Source organism: Falco punctatus (genome assembly GCF_963210335.1).
Source record: "Falco punctatus genome assembly, chromosome: 1".
NCBI lineage: Eukaryota > Metazoa > Chordata > Aves > Falconiformes > Falconidae > Falco > Falco punctatus.
The window spans coordinates 17,494,480-17,515,982 of record NC_137580.1 but is presented as its reverse complement, the minus strand read 5'-3'; the positions used below and the strand labels follow the sequence as shown (position 1 = coordinate 17,515,982).

The 21,503-nt window shown below is 44.6% G+C and overlaps 1 protein-coding gene across 5 annotated transcripts in view; it reads left to right on the top strand.

The window, feature by feature from the left end:
- Positions 1-7,508: 7,508 nt before the first annotated feature.
- AFF1 (ALF transcription elongation factor 1) overlaps positions 7,509-21,503 on the top strand; it is a 121,460-nt gene continuing 107,465 nt past the window's right edge. For 2 of the 5 annotated variants that reach the window (XM_080409390.1, XM_080409387.1), the window contains exon 1: positions 13,808-19,833. In XM_080409390.1, the coding sequence (XP_080265516.1) occupies positions 19,799-19,833 (35 nt within the window). In that variant the 5' untranslated portion in view covers positions 13,808-19,798. Of the gene's footprint in view, positions 11,190-13,807; positions 19,834-21,503 lie in introns of those variants that run through there. The other 3 variants (XM_080409389.1, XM_080409388.1, XM_080409392.1) reach the window with 3 other exon arrangements.

Here is a 21,503-nt window from a genome sequence, read left to right as displayed (position 1 = left end):
CCACAAGGGAAATGTGCCAAGCAGTCATAATTGTAACAAAGTCCTTATGAAGGATCTGATCAAAGAATAATGCTTATTTCAAAAGTTTTGTTCTCCATCTAGCTGTTGTGTTAGTCTTTCAGGCAGCTTTTGTGACAAGTGAGTGTTCTGTGAAAAGGCTTCAGGTGGTTGGGGGTTTTGGTACTCGTGCCTGTTCACAGTAGAAGTAGGAAGGTCTGAGTTAGGCTGGTGTAAATGGGAACTGGGGGCCTGACCTGGTTACAAGGTCTGAGTAAAGTGTGATAAAGCTGGAGTCAGTCAGGACTTCAAGGATTTGGGTTCAGCTTCTGCTCAGGGAGTGGGAGGGCTCTTGAACCACTTGTACCTTGCAGATTGGATGCAGATTGGACGCAGTTTGCCATGTGAGCCTATTCACAGAATCACAGAACAGCAGGTTGGAAGGGACCTCAAAGATCATCTGGTCCAAACTTTCTTGGCAAAAGTACAGCCTAGACAAGATGGCATAGCCAAATCTTACAAGTGTCCAGTGTTGGAGAATCCACCTCTTCCCTGGGGAGATTATTCCAATGGCTGATTGTTCTCACTGCAAATAATTTTGCTCTTGTATCCAGTTGGAATATCCCGAGAAGTAACTTGTACCCATTACCCCTTGTCTTTTCCATGTGATTCCCTGTAAAAAGGGAGTCTCCATCTTTGCAGCCACCTTTCAAATACTGGAACACGGTGATAAGGTCTCCCCTGAGCGGCCTTTCCTCAAGGCTGAACAACCCCAGTCCTCGCAGCCTTTCCTCACCCGGCAGCCTTCCCAGTCCTCTGGTCATCTTTGTGCCCCTCCTCTGGACCCTCTGCAGCCTGTCCCCATCTTTCTTGTACAGCGGGGACCAGAACTGAGCACAGTATTCCAGGCGTGGCCTCACAAAGCGCCGAGGGGGGTAGTGACTTCTTTACCTGTGCTGGCGATGCCCTTGCCGATGCAGCCCAGCACCCCGACGGCTGGCTTTGCCGCAGCGGCGCGCTGTTCACTCGCACCGAGCTTGGTGTCCACCAGGATCCCCCGGTCCCTTTCCACAGAGCCGCTCCCCAGCCGGGTAGATCCCGGCCTGTCCTGCACTCCGGGGTTATGTTTTCCCAGGTGCAAGACCTTACACTTGTCCTTGCTGAACCTCATAAGGTTCTTGTTACCCACTCTTCCAGCCCATCCAGGCCTTCCTGCAGGGTGGCTCTCCCTTCCGAAGCGTCCGCTTCCCCACTCAGTTTGGTACCAGCGGCAAACTTCATCAGGGAGCACTTGATCCCACCGTCCAGATCGCTTATGAAGGCGTGAAACACCCTTGGGCCCAATATGGATCCCTGGGGAACCCCACTTGTGACAGGCTGCCCGTTTGCAGAGGAGCCGTTTGCCACCACCTCTGGGTGCAGCCTGTCACCCAGCTCTCCCCCACCGCACGGACACTTGCCCAGGCTGTAACGCATCGGGTTCTCTGGGAGGAGGCTGTGGGAAACTGTATGGAAAACCTTGGAGAAATCCAGGTGGGCAATGACCACCGCTCACCCCACACCCACCGAGCAGGTTACTTTGTCGTAGCAGGCGATCGGGGTCATCCAGCACCACTTGCCCTTGGTGAATCCGCGCTGGCTTTTCCCAGCCACGTGCTTCATTTGACTTGTGATGGGCCCCTGGAGGATGCGTTCCATAACTTTCCCAGGGACCAAAGTATGACTGATGGGCCTGTAGTTCCTGGATACTCCTTTAAGCCTTTAGAATCATAGAATCATTTAGGTTGGAAAAGATCTTTGAGATCATCAAGTCCAACCATTAGCCCAGCACTGCCAAGTCCACCACTAAACCATTCCTAAGCACCACATCTACACATCTTTTAAACATCTCCAGGGATGGTGATCCCTGGGCAGCCTGTTCCAGTGCCTGATAACCCTTTCAATGAAGAAATTTTTCCTAAGTTGCACCAGGGGAGGTTTAAATTGGCAATTAAGTCCATTTCCTCTTGTCCTGTCGCTAGTTATCTGGGAGAAGAGACCGACCCCCACCCGCCTACAGCCTCCTGTCAGGCAGTGGCAGAGAGCGATAAGCCCCCCCTGAGCCTCCTTGTCTCCAGGCTAAACACCCCGGCTCCCTCAGCCGCCCCTCACAACACTTGTGCCCCAGCCCCTTCCCCAGCCCCGCTGCCCGTCTCTGGACACGCTCCAGCCCCTCAGTGTCCCTCCTGCAGCGAGGGGCCCAAACCTGAACACAGGATTCCAGGGGCGGCCTCACCAGTGCCCAGTGCGGGGGGACGGTCACTGCCCTGGTCCCGCTGGCCATGCTGTTGCTGACACAAGCCGGGATGCTGCTGGCCCTCCTGGCCACCTGGGCACGGTGCTGGCTCCTGCCCAGCCGGCTGCCCACCAGCACCCCCAGGCCCTTTCCCCCCAGGCACTTCCCAGCCGCTCTGCCCCAGCCTGGAGCGCTGCGTGGGGCCGGTGTGACCCCAGGGCAGGACCCGGCACTCGGCCCTGTGGAACCTCATACAAGTGGCCTGGGCCCACGGATCCAGCCTGCCCAGACCCCTCTGCGGAGCCTCCTGCCCTCCAGCAGATCAGCACCCCTGCCCAGCCGGGTGTTGGCTGCAGACTCGCTGAGGGGGCACTCGATCCCCTCGCCCAGATCACAGACAGAGACACGAACCGGGACCGGCCCCAGCGCTGAGCCCTGGGGAACACCACGTGTGCCCGGCCGCCAGCTGGATGTGGCTCCATTCCCCACCCCCCTTTGGGCTCGGCCAGCCAGCCAGCCTTTTACCCAGCCCGGAGCGCACACCTACAGGCCGCGAGCAGCCGGTTTCCCCAGGAGATGCTGTGGGACACGGTGTCAAAGGCTTTACTGAAGTCCAGGTAGACAGCACCCACAGCCTTTCCCTCATCCACTAGGTGGGTCACCTTGTCATAGAAGATGATCAGGTTCATCAAGCAGGACCTGCCTTTCATACACCCCTGCTGGCTGGGCTTCATCACCTGCTTGTCCTGCACGTGCCTGCATCTTGTAGATGAGGGTGACATTAGCCTTCTGCCAGTCTTCTGGGACATCCCTCCATCTCCACAACTTCTTAGATTATGGAGAGCAGCCTCATGATGACACCAGTCAGCTCTCAACACCCCCGGGGGGCTCTTGTCACGGCCCAGTGATTTGTAGGGGTCAGGTTCCTGTAACAGTTCACATACCAACTTTTTCTCCACTGACGGTGGGTCTGTGTGTGCCTCAGCCTGGACTTTCGTTCCCAAGCCTGGGGCCCAATGGTGCTGCTAAAAACAGAGGAATGCAGTTTGAGCTTATCTTTTAAGTCAGAAGTCCTTTCAGCCTCTATGGCTATAAGGGGACAAGGGAGAAAAAGTAAACATACTGAAACCTTTTCAGCACTCATATACAGTACACTGAATATAAACTGTAATGCTAGGGTTCTCCTAGGAAAAGGAGAAAGTGATTTTCAACAATCTTGCCCCCCTCCCCACCCCAGACTTAAAACTTTGTCTTGTTCTAGGTGTGATTAAAGAAAGCACTGTTTACTGCAAATATGATTTTGGTGTGTTTATGTATTTCACCAGAACAGGAGGTTTCAAAAGGAAAAAAAAAAAAAAGAGGGAACAAGAATTTTTCCTCCTCTTCATAGATGGTTGTTGTTCATTTTAAGAAGAACTTTTCTACTAGCATATTTTTCAGTCTGAGTTTAATAAGTTTTTGCCAGACATGTTCGAGTACCATCAGATTCTAGTGTAAAGCTTAACATTGCAAAGAAACTTTCTCTTTATGTTCACAAAAACACATGAAGAGGCTCAAGTATAAGAATATGCATTTTTTTTTAGCCAACAGGCTGGAAGGGCTTAGTCAAGCAATTGGTTTAGGTCAGTTCTTTCAGTAATAGGTCATTTCATCTGACATCTCTGAATTAAACTCTTGAAAAAGCAACACAGCTTTATTAGCATTTATATTTTGGAGTCTGAGTTAATGCTGTCATTAATCCTGATGGGATTGTGGGGGGATATGAAATTCCTCCAAGAAACTGCTGCCATCAGAAGTTTTTGGGGGGGTTTGGGTTGTTTTTTTTTTAATACGTATTTTCTAAAAGTTAAGCCACAGAATGAAGTGCTTTAGTGCATGATTTGGAGAAGTGGGTTTTCTTTTTCCTCTTGATTTAAATGATTACAGTAGGAGTTTTGAGGTAGAATCTTGCTCAGCTTCAGTTCAGTTTTCATGCCCTTTAGCACTGACCTTAGAGAGCCAACTAGTGATCTAGTATGTACTGAGGGGATTTCCTGTGGGAGATAAAATTGACAAGTTGAATTCCCCACTCCTCAGTTCCACTGAAAGAGCAGTCACAAGCTATCTGCGTACCTGCCAGCAGCTAGCTCCGGCTTCAGGCCACCCAGAACTTTTACTAGGTGAGAAACAGATGTGCCTGCAAGTTTTTAATCTGTAGAGTAAGCATGAATTTGCATAACTGGGAATCAAGCACTTTAAAAAATAAGGGAAGTGCAAATACTTCTTCACTTTATCGTGTCATGTCAATATCTACTTTTTGTTCCTGTACTGTATCTCTGCATTCTGCATGGGGCTTCTGATAGGATTTAAATAGACCTGCGTCAGATTCCAAGTTCCAAGTCATATAGTCATGCTATAATTAGGTTTCCCTTTTGTAAAACAGTGATGCCAGAATTCGTTTTGTTGATAACACCCTGAGATTTTCTGATGGAAAACCTTGCAGGAGCTCTGTTTTACTACATTCAGTTTGCATGTTTTACATCAACATTAAGTAATTAGTCCTGTTTCTGAAGACTCCACTGGAGCTAATTTTAGTGTTTGTGCTTTACACGTGCCGAGTAACTATTTCAAGGCTGTGATCAGTGTCAGTCACTGGTTTGAGAGACCAATATAGTGGAGTCTCTAGAAGTCAACCAGATTAGAAGGCACATCTTTGAGAGCATAAGCTCCTAATCAGAAAGGTCCTGTGCTACTTCAGAAAGCAAACAGTGCCTTCTTTTGGTGGTGTCAGGCCTTTCTCAATGGCTGTGGCTCTCTGCAATGTGACAGCATGCCTCTTGGGGGTGTCCTGATGAGCAGTCATTGGATCTTTCCAAGATTTTGCAGACCTTGTTCCATGGGGACATGCCTGTGACATTTCCAGTAGAATAGAAAAAATAGGTCTTATAGAAATGAAAACATGAAATCTGGGAAGTCCACACATTCTGTGAAGAAAATTTTCAGTATCTTCTGAATTTACAGCCATTCTAGGTGGTGCAGCTTTGTGGCTCATCTTCTCCATAGGTATTGTCTTGGGACAAAGGTGCTTAGTTAAGACCCATGTAGCAGTAAAAATGAGTCCAAACCAAATCAGTTCACATCCAAATTACCATAAAGCAGAGCCTGAGACATAGAGTTGTAACTTGGATCTTGGAATCGCTAGCAGTACTTAAGCCTGTTTTGTTGCATTGTTAAACTCAGAGGACAGAAAGAATTTTCCTACATATATTCTCTGTTATCTTTCTGGCTCCTTTTCGAGGTGCTTGAAGGCTCCTGGAAATCATTTGGGGAAACTAAATTATTTATGTGCACAAGAGCCCCTGATCATACACACACGACAGGTCTCAGAGAAAGTTGATGTGACTTCATAAACATCTTGGGTACTGTTTTGTGCCCCCAAGTGCCACTGTTTGTTTAAATATTCTTTGAACACAGCTGTTGGCTTAGCAGCAATGGTGGGGGACTGGCTCCAGAGGTTCATGGAATTCTTCCAGTTCCAGGCCCCCTCCCATCATCCCATTTGCTAATACAGGGAACAGAGGCATTGGGATCCTCAGTGTGTGTTCTCAGGGTCAACTCCTGTTTCCCACTTACTTTCACTAACATGGGGCACCTACACCCTTTTTGAGGACAGGACAGAGGATTCCTGATAATTGAGAAATGAGGTAGGTTTCATCATGTGAGCCTGGTGTCTGTGCTCATGTTACAGTCACTTGAGGCATAGTCACATCAGTGAAGTAAGAGAAAATTAAGACACTACAGTTAAGGCTCTATAATAAGAACTTGCAGGTTGAAAAATGGTGCAGTTGATTCAAATGATGTAGAATTGAACGCTTTTTTTTTCTTAATTCTACTTTTTATATGTGTTTAATCTACCTTTATTCTTGGTGGGCTTGGGTGTTTGGTGGAGTTATTTTAGTGTTTGCAATTACGTATGATTTACCACTGTATCTTACCTCTGTTGGAGCCTGTTGGAGTTGAAGCTAGCTAGCTTCCTGGCAGTAGCAAGACAAAAATTCCCCTTCCATGATTCTGACACTCAAGAGTCACCAGGAATCATGAGCAAGAAGTTGCTATTGTTGTTCTTGCCTTAGTAGTATTGCTGTCTTTCTGCCTGGGTGAGGGAAAATCATCTCCCTGCCTTTTTCCTGTTCTGCTTTTGGTGGAGTATTTTTATGTATGTCTTGGGATACGTGAACTCTCTTTTATCATGTATTTGGATACCACTTAACACTTTCATGGCACAATTTCTTAATAACTACTGATTAATATGTTAGAGCAGTATAAAGAACTATGCTGTGCTGTTCTGAATGTCCTCTTTCTTGTGTAAATTTTATTCCATAGTCTGCATCTAATGAAATTCACTTCTGTAGATGTGGCAAAAACTGAAGTAAACTGCCTCATTTTCCTCAGCGTCCACCTACAAAGTGAGTTCCTATTAGCTTTGAAGACCTGTTCTGCCTGGTATCTCACTTAGCTTTCTTTTTTTTTTTTTTAGTTACCTGATTCTGAACACACCATCAAGGGGAGAATGAACAAATTTCTAATCCCGACTTCAGTTTTGCTCATATATATCCTGTATACATAAAAGGAAAACTGATTTTTAGGCTTGATGAAAGGCTAAAAGAATTGATGAAAATCTTTTCTCCTAAATGTAGTGGGCTTGTGTAGTGGGCTTTTCTGATCTAGAACGCTTAGGTTACTACAGGAAGAACAGAACAAAATGGAAAATTGCATGAAAGACACCAGGAGTTTTCTTAGGTTCCTTAAGTTGAAATCCATTTGCTGTCTTTTTCTTTCCTAGAATTGGCCTCTATAGAGCACTTGGAGAAATGTTTGTAAATGGAAAAAATAGTTCAGATTTATTTTTTTTTTCAGTTTCCAAGTAATGAAATTCATCTGGTTTTCACTTGTTGCATGTGGGTTTTTTCCCCAGATGCCTTCTGTCCCTTTTCATTGGAAACTATAGCTATGGTAAACTTAAGTCTTTGTTTAAGTTTTATTTAAAAGAATCAGAAAATACTGATAGCTTAATGATTGTAGAGGATTCATTATTTAGACAATACAGTGCCTTGTGGGTAGCTGGAATCTTTTGGACCAGGGGTCCTCAAACTTTTTAAACAGGGGGCTGGCACACGGATGAAGTGGCAGTCAGTCATCTGCAGCTGCTTGGTTTCCCCCCCCCCCAACCCCCGGGGGGGGGCGGGGGGTGTCTATAAATACTGGGGAACAGACTGAGGACCCTGAGGGGGTGTATCTGACCCGCGGGCCGTAGTTTGAGGATCCCTGTTTTGGACAAAAAGTAGTTGTGCTACAGCCCAGCGCATGAAATAGAGCATGTGCAGGTTGGAACCGGAGATGCATTAGGGGTACATGTATTGAAGTCATTGCACGAAATCTTTGCCAACCCACACAGCTAGGAGAAATGAGCTTTTTACTTTTGAGTATGTTCAGTGTTAATTGGAGTAGGAAGCCGAGTGCTGGTAGAAAGTTAAAGAGTGTGGCTCAGCTAAAAGGTGAAAAGAAATCTGAAGATCACAGACACAGCATTTATTAGGGTACATTAAACCTGCTTCTTGACACCTGGTGGGTTTTCTGTGATGATTATTAAACAAGTCACAAACAGTTTACAGTATTTATGTTGCTACTGGGGGAAAAGTACTACAAGCAGAAGCATTACTTCCCCCTGCTGTTTTTTTGTGTAATATCAGGATTTCCCCTGGAAAAAATAAAAATCCCACGTTGCAGTTTGGTATCTAGAGTGTGGACATCTTACTGGTGCATAGACTGCATGTTGTTTCTCTTCAGTGATTCCTTAGGACTGTGTGAAGGGGAGAGACCGTGCAGTCTAAGTGTGCAATGATGGTGATACTGGGAAATAGCAAGCTTGTTTGCAAGAGCAGTTGTGAAGAAAGATATGTGGATTTTTGTTGGTTTTTTTTTATACTGCAAGGGCAAAAGGAAATACTTCTTAATTCTCCTTGTAACTCCAGCATTAAGCATGAGAAAATGGGACACGGCAACTTACGTCCTTCAAACAAAATTGCACACTTATAGCTGAGGAAGTAGAAAATTTTACAATGAAACTAAAAAAAAGTGAAGTGAAATTAAATGTCTGATTTTATTTCCAGTGACTGTAGAAGTTCAGGCTGGGAAACTGGGTTAGGTGGGAAGAGGCTGAGCAATAGTTATCGTGTCTCTGATCAGTACAGGCAGCAAAAAGGTCTCTTGGGCTTTCATGCTGGAAATGATTGTGCAGTTTTGCTTCTGAATGCAGTGCTGTTTGGTGGACCTAAGGTCTGTTGTAGGATGTGGTATACTGAAGATGAACTGCTCCATAATCAATTACAGGTTAAACTGTGCACCAAAAAATAATAATTCAGGTAGTATGTTTTGGTTAAAGACTCTAATGACGTTGATTCTTTCAGAAAAATGCGAAGGAATGTCAAATTGAGTGCAGAGAGTTGAAAATGAGGGAGCTGAGCATGGTGTGAGCCAGGTATCTTACACTAATCTCCCACAGAAACAGCTGGAAGCCTGGCAGCTCGTTTTATTGCGTATACAGGTCATAGAGAAACAGGCATAAAATAGTCTTGTTAATTTGTTTTAACGGTATCAATTTTATGACATAAAAGCATTCCATTCCTGTTGAGTTTCAGAACCTTCAGAGGATGCTGCCTCTGGAGACCAGTTAATCGCATAATAGGCTGAGACCTCTTCCAGCAAAGCTGTGTCGTAGATGTTATGCTGTAAGTGCTGTGACTATTGTGATTGAAAGATATCCTAAATAGGAATTTGATATGGGATTCGCTCTTTCCACAGAAAATTTTCTGACGTAGAGTTGCAGTGTAGCAATCAAATGTAAAAACAGTTTGTGCAGCTGGCAGGTAATTACAGCAATTGAGCTGCATGAATCAGCTTTCATTAAAAAAATACCCGATAAGTATTTTTCAGTGTAGAGGTGAACAACTGATCTCCTTGATTTATTCAGCAAATTGGGAATTTCTTGAATTGATGATTTGTACCTTATCAGCAGTGTGCTAAATTTTTTTTAGATTAATTGTGTATATTTGACTGACATGATTTAATACTGCATTCACAGTCTGAAGGGGTTACTCGGGAAGGTGTGTAGGCCTTTTGTCATATTAATTCTTTCAAGAATTAGCTGTACTTGAAGGAAAGGTAAAAAAACTGTGAATCATACAGACTTGCTTGAACTTGGGTTGCTGTGAGGTTTTGCTGGCTACAGAATTCCAATGTTGTTTTGTTTTTCTTAGACCATTGACAAAGAATTTATATATTAAATCCTTGTTGCAAAGGACCCAGTCAGGTAGTTAGCCTGCCTAGATTGCTAAGCGCTGCCTCCTTGCATTTCTGTTAGGGCACAGGCCCGTGCAAAATGCACAAGTCGCATTCTTTAATTTCTTGCCACCTTTCTTTTTTCATTTAAACCCTCTGAGGCTGTAGCTTTTGGAAAAAGAAAGTGCATGTCTGGTCCTGGTGCTGAAGGGTTCCTTAAATGGCTTTTTTTATCAGTTGCTGGGCAGGGATGGGAGGTTCTGTCCTACAGGTCTGTGCTGTTTTACTGCCTAAGTGCCTTTGTCCTCACGTTCAGAAGTGCTGAGTTCTCCCAACTTCAGCTGGGCTTGTGGATTGGGCCAACCTGCCCCTAGGTCACTGACCCCATTGGGCAGCCCCATTGTGGTATTGTGACATCCAGGTTCCAAGGCTTTAGGGAGCTGCAGGGGCCATAGCGCCAGTTCCTTCAGGCAGAGCTAGAAGGTATGCATGGTGGTATGTCTCCCATTAGGTCTCTCCTGTAATTTTTTTAAGCATTCCTTGTCTGGAAGGCCTATTTGTGCATCACAATAGGGACTCCAAGGAAATTGTCTGCTTATCTGAACAGCAGGGGGTGGGGGAAGGGCAGGCTTTTAATTAAGTCTCCTCTCCGTCAGTGTAGATCAACAGGACCCCAGAGGATAGCCATGCAGCCAGGGCAGCACCTGCAAGTTTAAAGTCAGGTGCTCCATATGGACAATCTGGTATGATCCTTCAGGAACCACAGCTGTCCATTACCTTTGCCTGTATTATCACAGGATTAATTGCTGTGGGCAGCAACATGGGTATGACACCAAACCATACGTCAGCAGTTGCTGTTGTCTGCAGGGTTGAAAGCTAGCAGGATCGAGGAACTTGCGTTTCTTGGTTTCCATTCTTGTAGAGAGTACAGAAAAGGGATTTGGTGTCATGAGAAATGGAAAGGATCAGGTGACTGGGGAATACAGGGGCTTGAAAAGGCTTAATTACCTTATTGTGCCATGTGAAGCCCTGTTTTATCAGTACCCCCACCCCCTGTTAACAGTCAAGTCGTCATCCACCTGGCTATTAGCAGCTCACTTGAAAATTAAGGCCTCAAAAGCAATCATGAATGCTGGGTTTCATGTGTTTGCCTACTTTCATGTTGGGTTGTGTTTCTTAGAAATACAGTAAAATTGTGACCTATTGCCAGAACGGTTCAGCGTTAATTTCTGGAAGATTTCAGAAGTTGTAAACGTAGCATCCACAAGTTATCTGTATGCTTCCTCTTGAGTACTGCTTTTACAGGTGGCTTGGGAAATGCTTATAGGTTTAGCTTTGCAGTACTGTCCTGTAGTTGTCATTCACAGCAAACATAAACAGTATCTTTGACCTGGATCTCTGTGCATACAATACAGAGGATGAGGGACACTGAACCTGGTGACTCTGCTGTTCTTCTGGCAGTCCTGCATTTCTCTTATTTCCTTTTTAGGAGAGAAAAACACTACTGCAGCTTTAACTCCAAATTTTTACCACTTTGCTCTGCAAGCTGGATGCTGTGAATCATTTTTTCTGTGAGGTTAACTCACCATGCAAGTTGCAGGTAAGGCCATTTTTATGGATTTTTTTTTTAAATTATTGTTGTTGATGATGATGTTATTGTTATTATTGTTATTATTAATTTAACAGCCTGCAGTGTGTCAAATTAATTTCAGGTGGAGAGGGTAAGGTTCCAGAGGGCTTGCTGCTGATTCAGCTTTAAACATAAATCTTTTTGAGGATAGCCATTTTGTGCTGTAATCCCAGGGCTCTGCTGTGTAGTGAGTAGCCTGGCTAAATACAAATTCTGTATTGTGTGCATGATATTTCTCTGTAAGGGGTAGAGTAGAAAAAAAGGATTTCCAGAGATGTGACTTTTGGCAGGAAGAACATTTCTCCACCGTAAAACTGCCCCTTTAACTTGGGTTGCCAACTTGGAAACATCTTGCCCTGTAGAGCTGGCTGGTTGGTGTGAGCCAAGTCAGCCAAGTTCAACAAGCAGCAGAGCAGCAGTGTATCAAAGCAGAGACCAGGGGCTAGCATGGGATTAGGAAGTAGTGTCACCACTGGGGCAGCTATTGAATCTAAAAATTGCTTTTTGAGGATTTCTTGAAGTTTCCTCTGAATCAGCTGCCCCCAGCATGCAACTGAAACAAGATCAGACTGAGGATCAGCACAACTGATGCAGTAATTGCAATGTATCAGGTGCAGCAAACCAGCATGCAGACATTGCTCATGCCAGTCACCACATTTCTGTAAAACTCTTAGAAATAGAAGGTATTTCAAAAGTGTTATGATGTGGAGAGCATCTGTCGTACTCCTATTCTTACCTCAAGAGTAAGAGTTAGGACAGTTAAAATGTGTTCCCAAAATTATGCACCTAACAGTTCTGTTACATCATGTGCTGATGCTTCAAATTTGAACTTAAAATGAAGAAAGGAGTCTTATAAAATCAGTATTTAAATAAAGCTGGAAAAAGGAGCTTTGAGCCACTGACTGACATTAAATTCACATTTTAAGTCCAAATGACTCTGAACCTAGACTTGGAATGTTCTAGGATACACAGGTTTACTAAATGAATGAATTTCCTGCTTTTCTGTACATTCTAAACTAATACCTGCCACTAAAATAGTTGCTGTTGCTAGGAAATAATTTCTGCTAAAGAAAGATTTCTCCACTGAAACAAAAGTTGTGTTAGCTGTTGTCTTCCTAACTGTAAGACCTCACAGTGGTATTTTGCTATTTTATTTCCTGAAAGTTGCTATTTGCTCTAAAGTACTTTACTGTAGGACACAAGTGCCTAGGCACCTTCATCTGGTGTTTTCCAGCCTGAGGCCGGTTTACTGCAGGCTCTGTGGTGAGATAAATTTCACATGCTGTTTAGTTATTGGCTTGACCTGTTCAGTAAATCAAGAGGGCCTACAGGAAGCTGTGTGAACCAGAACATTGTGGAAGTGGTTTCTCTGGTGAGGTTTTTCTCCTGTGTGCAGGAAGAATATATATCCGAAGATCTATCTGCAGGATGTGGCACAGTTTCTATGAACATCGCTCAGCCTGCAGATGTGTGTACTGAGGGAGTTATAGTCTGAATGAGTCATGTGGTGGAAATGTTTCTTTGCTTGTTAAGAAAAAAAAAAAGGGGGAGGGTGACAAGAGAATATTTATGGGCATGAGGCTTCTCAGTCAGTCAGCTCTCCCAGTGTTTCTGTTGCTACTGTTTGCTTCCTACCACTGATGAACACCTTAGGAGTACATAACATATTTGAAGGTCCTCCTTATTTGCTTGTGGAGTTTGAGCAGAAATACAAGACAAGAATTTACGAGTCTTGCACATGTACTTGTGTGATGATAGGAAACCACGTCTTTGATAAAGTAACTTTATTGCATCGTGCTTGTGTGTATGAAAATTTACTGGCTAATTGGAAGGAGTTTGTTTAGGTAAGATTGGCATGCCTGAACCTTTAATGTAAGTATTAGGTAGTCCTTGAGGCAGAGAAGGATGTAGGCATCCAGCAGTCCCTGTTGCCTGACCCTACAGTGACAAGGAAAAGCAATGCCAAGGGGCCTTTTATTCCACCCCACCCCCCAAGTACACCTCTCATCCCGAGGAAGGACAGCAAGTGCTCCCCTCCCCTCTTGGCTTAATGTCTTGGCTAGGTAACGCCTGTCTGAGCTGTAACTTTTCCTGTCATAGCCTGTTAATCCTGTAGTAAAGGGGGGGTGATACTGGCAGTGCAAAGCAGCTTGTTTCTGGTCTTTGTGCTGCCAAAAGGTCATGCTGCTGAAAAAGAGACGGTTGCGAGAAGGCAATCAGATCTGTGGGAAGAGCAACTCTTTGCATCCTCTTCTGTGGTAAGACCTGCAGCAGCTCCGTGCTGGAGACCTCCTTGAGCTGGTACAATCAGCTTCAGCGGGCTGGAAGCTGGAGAGGAGCGCCAGTACCGCGCAGGGCTCCCTGCGTTCATTTGTTTCCCTTCTGAAAATTAACATGAATTTGCGTTAACCTCAGCGTCAGCTTAGAAACACCTGATTCACAGTGTGAAACTTTGAATCGATCTGAAGGGAAGAGTAAGGTGCCTAGCTACGGCCGAGGCAGGGTGTCATAATGTCGCTTTCACCGGAGCCGGGGGCTCACGTCGCCGTGCCGGGGGGGGCGGGGCGAGTCGCCAAACCGTCCGTTTCGAGCGCCGAGGTGCCGTTACCGGGGTAGCAGCGCTGCCGCTGCCCGGCGGTTCGGGAGCGTTCTTCAGATCCGCTCGTCGCCCGGAGGGTCAACGCAGCGCAACGCGGGGCCGGCGGCGGCGCCCGCAATCGCTCGCTGCGGCGCTACCCGCGCCCGGCCCGCAGCCCCCCGCGCCCCCGGCGGAGCGGGGCTGCTCACCGCGCTGCGGCCGCGGAGCGCCGCGCAGCAGGTCAGGGGGGCGGCGGTGCTCCCTGGGCGGGCGGGGCGCGGGGTGCTGGCCGGGGCCGGAGGGGATGGCGGCTTCCCTTGCCGGCCCCGGCGCCTGCCGCTGCCGGGGGCTTGATTACCCGGGGCGGGGGGAAGCGGCCGGTGCTCCCCGCCGCCGGTTTGGGGAGGGACCGTCCCGGCGGTTTCAGACGGCTTGAGGCAGCTGGGCGAGTCTTGCGGTGCCGCGGCACGCTGTAGCGCAGCTTTAGCAGTAGCAGTAGCTGCTAAAAGTTGCTGCGATGTTCCATGGAAGGTGAGGGGGTTTTTTTTGTTTGCAGGAAGGTGTTTTATCAGGGGGATTTTATTCCCATGTTCCCCCCCAGTTTTCCTTGACTGGAGCACAGGTTTTTCTGTCTGCCCGCCTCACGCTGGGTAAATGGGATCTTAGCTTGGGATCTGCTTTAGTGAGGAGCTTGTCCTGGGTATTACTACTCAGGAGAGTAATGCCACCCTTCTCACTAGGGCATGGGTATTAGCTGGCCTTGTAGTTGAGCTGTAGCACCCCATGACTAGAGGGTGATGGTAAAGCATATGTGGAAGAACCCATACTAGAGAAGTGAAGCCAAAACTATTGATACTTTTTTTCTTAGTTGTAATAATCCAAAGTCTTCTGTGGCTGTACATTGAGATGTCCCTTCACATAATTTTATATATGCAAATGCATCAAGTTTTGCCCATAATAATACCATATCTATATATATAACAACAGTGTTGAAGGGAAGGGAACCAATGAGATGGGCACATAAGGTTTTAACTTTCCAAGCATCTTCCACATTCCATCAAAGCAGCTGTTTGCCTGTGGCTTGGTGGAGAAAGACAGAAAGAAGAGGAATACAAATATGTTCGGCTGAGGGATACAGAAATTATTTTTGCCAAATACAGCCATGTAAGAAATTTGTAAAAAATCAGATAAGGGCCACTTGAGTACCTGCTTTCATCTCCACTGTATGCTGTGGCTGTCTATGACAGTAGCTTTTTAAAAATGAGAAATAACGATTACAAAGGGTTCAGCTTTTTTACCAGCAACTAGCCTTGCACTTCCTTTTGGGATAAATATGAAGTAGAAATGAGTAATTGGCAGCAACAGAAAACTGGCAGCTGCAGATAGCCTATCCATGGGTAAAGCCAGTAAAACAAACCACTCCTCATGACAATACTTTTTGCAATTCCTGGGATACAGTCAGAGCTTTCCACGCTCAGCTCTGACAGTTTTTTCTGTTCATGAATACTAGTTGCAGTGTTCAAATCTATTTTAGATTATAAGGTAGGTACACGTGCATCTCGCCTGGCTTTTCATTAGTAGTAAATTGTAAGCCATGGTACTATATGTATGTCTTGTTTCCAGACAGTTTGATGAGAAATACCAAATAACATTAAATTTGGATACACTTTCTGGTAGATGGGTAGATTACTTACTGGTGACAAACTTACCCAGTATTAAGCCAAGAGGTCTTCCTGCACCCACAAACTTTGCAATGCATTCATAAATTTCACAGCTTGCAGAACTACATAAAAGTCTAAGCTCCTGCAGAGTCAGTTCAACAGCATTTCTGTCACCTTTTGGTGCATAAGATTACTTTCCACAATAAAATCCTGGAATCCATGTTTTTCTTGCCTGTTTAAGGCATATAAGGTACTTATGGATCTATCTCCTTGTTGGATTGTATCACCAATTTAGGCAAGCTTCTCTTCTAAAGGCAGTGCTGTGGGGTTTTTGTTAAAAAGTTGGGGTTTAACGCTAATGATCTAGCCAGTCACAAAGCAGTCTTATGTCTTGGTTAGGTTGTGATGAAGAATCTAGCTGCTTCTGAGCATCTCATTTTTTCATTACTTTGGGGAGAGTCTTTGGAACAGAAACTGCTTGGTCTTGAGTTTCTAATGGTGGTTTTGCTGAGGTAAGCAGCTCAGGTGTTGGCATTTGAGTGGTTAGCCCTCCAGCTGCCCTCAGCCCCATGGATTAGGAGCCATTGTTGGCTTGCCTGGGGTTAAAGGCAAATGTAGGCAGTTTCTTCCCCCAGCAGCTCTCCACTTCCTCAGTTTTAGCTTAACTCTTGATTAATCTGTACCTAAATGTGTAGAACAGAGCTTGGGTCACTAGGGTGCAGTGCAGGTGGATTAAGAGCTGCACCTCATGGTCAGTGTTTTATGCAAGGTAGCCACAGAGGCAGGGTGATTTTGTTTCATCCTCCAGGTGCCATCAGGGGTTTATTTATAGTATTTTTTCCATACGCCCTGATGTATAGTGCTAATGTTTCCTCTTTCTCATTGAAGAGTTATGATGTATCCTAAGCAGTGTTAAATCGTCTATTTCTAAGACCTCAGTAAAGCAAATAGTAAAAAAGTGACCTTTCCCACAGAGGAGCAAACTTAGCCTGTCTCCTTTTGCATTGCTTCACTTTTACATGACTGTTAGTGGCAGTGGTTTTGGAAGACAAGTTAGCAGCTTGTATAAATGCACACAGGCATTAATTTCTGTTTTCAGTCTGAAACTCTTGAAGAATGAAGCAAACAAAAAAGTCACTAAAGAAAGGAACTGTACAAAAATGGTTAGCATTTTTTGTATCTAAAAAGCAGTTTCGGCCAGTCTTTTGCAAGGGTGCTTCCTGACTGCCTCAGAAGGAAAACCTTGGCATCCTAGAGTCCCTGAAACACTGGGGAGTTGTGGGGGTGCTGCAGGGCAAGAAGCAACACAAATCATTGAAAATGAATGAAGAAAGAAACATTTTTTAGCTTTTTGAGCAAAAAACACTGTTGATAACAGAACAGTTGCTTTTATAACAAGGAAAGGCATCCTAACTAAATTAGCCAGCTAGGCTAATTGACATCAGAGGGGAAAGCTTGTGTTTATAAACTTACCTTTGTTGGAGAAAATAAAAGCAAAAGCATTTGTAACTTGTTGAAATATGTCAGATTAATAATGTCCATACAACCTCAAATCCATGCTGCATCAGTATGGTTGAAAACCGGGCCCTGTCAAAGGCATTTGCAGAACTTGTGGATTGTTTAGTGAAACCTAGATATTACTGCTGGATGCTCACGTGCTTTATAGTCATGTTAAGACTAAGTTGGTGACAGAGCAGGCTTCCCCACCAGCTTGTTTAGTCAAATGTGTGCATACATACCTTATCTGCCTACATTACTGCAATGTGAGGTCCATGCACTGGCTGAGGAAACTTGTCTGAACATTTGAAGATCAGGAACACAGAATTAAATAAACAAAAGTTGAAAGAAAGTTGGAATGACTTCTTCTAGTACATGCTTCCTACTTCTCCCACCCTCAATTAAATTCAGGTGGGTACCTTGTTCTTTCAAAGCTGTTTATTTGCTAGCAAAGGTTGCAGTTTTCACTATTCTTAGGAGGGAACAAATATTAAGGGTTTGTTTGCTTTCAGATCTGTACTCTAAACTTAGTATGCATGTCTGTTACTTAGTCATCCTAGCTGCAGGTTGAGGTAGCTGTCTGACAGGATTCCCATCTTCAGTGGCTTGTGCCTTTTTGTGGCTTACAGAATGGTTATCTGATGGTATCTTACCTGGGATTAAAACCATGAGCTAGAGGTCAGCTGCTTCATTTAGTCATCAAAGCATCTGTGCTCTGGTTTAATACTAGTTGCTCTAAGTGGGTTCACAAGGCTTCACATAATGCTACTGTAGCCTGCCCCCCAGCCATAAATCATTTTGCTCCTTGAGGAGTCTGAGGTGCTGCAAATGAATGTCACAAATAGAAATGTAAACTTTTTCAGTTGTATTTCTTCCTCTTGGAGATCTTTTGCTTCTGCTGAGATGATCTTGTACTTTAATTAATCTAGTCTTGTTTACCATGTCTGTGTTTCCAGGCATGTTTCTTTTCATCACAAGTCCATGTAGACCACGTCTTCGCTGCCCAGGGCACCCATGTGGCAAGCGTCATGAAAACTTATGATGCCATCAGTTCTGCACACACTTCTGTTTTGTCTGCACCACTGTGAGCTAAAGACAAGCTTGAGACAGACAGGGGATGGTGAGAAATAGGTGTTGGACACAAAGCAAGCAATGAGCTTTGTGTGAGAGTATGCTCAGGGTTAATCTTTTTTGTGTGGATGTAAGCAAGGGGAAATTTCTATTTATTTTTTTTCCTGTGATTGGCCAAAATGGCCCTGGTTATGTAGGGGCTGTGAAACTTGGCTGTCTCTGAGGTCCCTGCTAGGTGGAACTGCTGTTACATGAGAGGCTTGCGCTCTCACAGTAATTGCTGTAAACCTTCCCCTTCTGTTTCTTCCTTGCTTCCTGAATGCTTCTGCTTTGAATTTTTATGAGATTTTTAATCTGTAGCTCTATTTTTAATGCTAGTTTTTTTTCTCTTCTCTCCTTCCCCTTTCCACAAATATTTCCATTCATCAGAGGGCTATTTGGTTGTCTGAAGGGAGTGCCCTAATGGCATATTTATTCTTAAAATTGAACTGAGTATCCCAGAACCTGTAGCAATAGCCTGGTTTGTCATACTCTTGGCCAAGCCTGTAGTTCTCTGTAAGAGCTGACCTGAAATGCAGTGTCACTGCTGGGGGAAGGGGAAAATGGATATCTTGGTTCTTCCATTCTTAACTACATATGATCCATGTATTTGGATCATGTGTTTAGGAGCGCTGCAGGGACTACCAGTCAGACATCCCAGGTTCTGTGCATCGCATGGCCTGGAGATCTCGACCCAGTCTCCCTGCTTTAGGTAGGTGCTCACCCAGCTGCTGTTAAGCTCCCTGTTCCAAGTGCTGAAGAGCTCAGCAGAGATTGGCACTGACTAAGCTGCTGACTTAGGTAGCTGTTAGTCCTTTGAAAAACCTGCTGTGAGAGGTGAGAGCCAGTGTCACGTGGCAGCTCGTGCTGCCTTGCTATTCCAGACATGATTACTAAATGTATTTTGTTGTTCCTATACAGTTATGGCCAGTTTCTGCAAACACTCATGATATAGTGATGAGTGTTTGTGGCTCTAACAGATCTCTTTGAAAGCCACAGAAATGTTTACAGGAGTGTTCCCAGCATTTACAAGCTTTTCCAGAACTCAGTTGCTTGAACTGTGTGTTTGGTGCAGAGATTATGCCTTAGCCTAACAGTATTGAGGATTGTGGAAAAAGCTGTCAGCCTAGTGAACAGCAAAAATTCAAATGATTTGCTGCCTTGGGTAAGCAATCTGTTCTTTAGGTTACAGCTAATCTTCCTGTTGTGTAGTATTTTACACAGTCATCCTGAACATAATTGAAAGATTATTTAGACTGCCAGGGAGAACTGAGGGATTGACACAATTCTGAGAATATCTGTGGGAGAGTGTTGGTGATGAGTACTGTGTATCTTCTACTTTTGTGGTGCAAAATTATTTTGGAGAGTTATTTAAAATGGAGATTTCAGATGTAGCACACAAAAACCTAAATGCAGAGTGCATGCACAGACATATGTAGACAAAGGAAATAAACATTTAGATTTCATTTTTTTGTTTGCTGCAACAAACATTCTAGACATCACTATGCTGTAATGAGTTGCTACTTTGGAAACTGCAATTTTTTTATGTTTGCTTATTTGACTCTCCCTTTTTCCCCCTTTGCTGACTGAGGAAGGATGTTCCCAGGTTGGTCTCGGTGACTGTTGAAGCAAAGCTGGGGGGAATCTACTAAGTACCTGTGTGCTTTTGTAAAAGAGATGTTGAATATCTGTTTTATCTCTTCCAGATGAGCTGACTGGATGGGAGCATCATAATGGACCCTACACAGGAACAAAGCAGTGATGATGGGTAGGAATTAATTTGATTTAATACTGGCTTCCCAGGTGCTGTGACAAATTTCGAGATGGCTTAAGAAAATAATACCCCCCTCAATGCAAGAATTGTAATGGCTGAGTGGGAGAGGAGGAGTTTCAAATCTGACAAGCTGTTTTTTGCCAAAAAATTGATGCCTTTTGTAACTTGAATCTGTTGTGAAATGAACACTGCTTGACGCTGGGTCTCAATGGGACCCTCACATAGATGTGGCACTTAGGTGCATGGTTGTGGTGGACTTTGTAGTGTCAGGTTAATGGTTGGACTTGATGATCTTAAGGGTCTTTTCCAACCTAAATGATTCTATGATTCTCACTGGTGAGGGTGGCCCGTTGTGCTGTGAAAACTCTACTCATCACATGGAGTTGAGGTGTTTGCTCACAGCACATAATGCCTTGATCTCTAGTGCACCAGCCTTGTTGCTTCATATCCTGACCTGCTTGTGGCCTCCGTGTAACAGGGGGCAACGTTGCCATCGCAGTGATCTGCGTGAGGCAACCCAGCCCTTACAAGAAGCGTTTCTGCACTCTATGCATTTGAAGTGAGAAAGGCAAGCCTGTCAGGTCTCTGAGTCTTGCAGGTACACGTTTGGAAGTTTGGACAACGAGGGGTTTACATTTAGACACCTAAGTTGCAAAACTGATTATTTCCACACCCACCCACAGGGTTGGTGTTTTTCTGCAGTTCCCATTTCTTTCTCATTTAGCTCTTTACAACTGCCAGTATGCTTTATCCTCATACCACAGGTCAGTGTTCTTTTCCCCTATTATATGTGCCATCCTGAGGCATAAAAGGACAGTGATCGCTGCACAATCACATTAAGGGAGGACACATGGGTGGACAGAGATTTTGCAAAGACATCCAAACTCCTCTGCTATCACTTCATTTATTTTTTAATTTTTTGTTGTGTCAATACATCTGCAAGGATTGGACCTTAAAACAAAGCAAAAAAGATCTGTTCTGGGTGGCTTCTTCTTGCAATACTGGGTATAGCAGCCTGGTCAAAAAGCAAACCAAAATCATGGGCATTTACTTGCTCGGTGTCCTACATACCTCTCTGCCTCATCTAGGGATTGGATAACACCACAAAATGAATCTGACAGCTGTAGTGAATCTGAAGGGTACATTGTGTTCTGTACATAGATGTTATCTTGATTCAATTGGAATATAAATCAGGATATCTAACACTCTTCACGGTGTGGTTTCTGACAGTTCCAGTGCCAAAGCCAACAAGGACTATAAACTTCTTTCTGTTGTTTTTAACTGTTTGTGTAAGTTCATGCTTGTTATGGAACATTTTAAGGCATTCAGAGTGGTAAGTGAGTAATGCCAGGGAAGATGATGGAAATTGCTCCTGATGGCTGCCAAAAGCTGGAGGGGTGCAGCCTCTCATGCAGTCTGGTTCCTGGGAGAAAGTGGTTTCTTTTTCTAAATCTATTTTCTTCAATTTAAATAATGAAATGTTTTCCTCTCTTTTCTCAGAAATGTTTGATTCCTAACATCTGTAGAGCAATTTTTTTCATAACAGCCGGCATCCAACTTAGTCTTATGTTGTTAAAGTTGAAATAACCTTTTTGTTACGTTCTTCCCTGCGATTTTTTTCAGTGTTGGACTCAACTCAGTTCCTTTCCTTTGCCCTGCAGCTT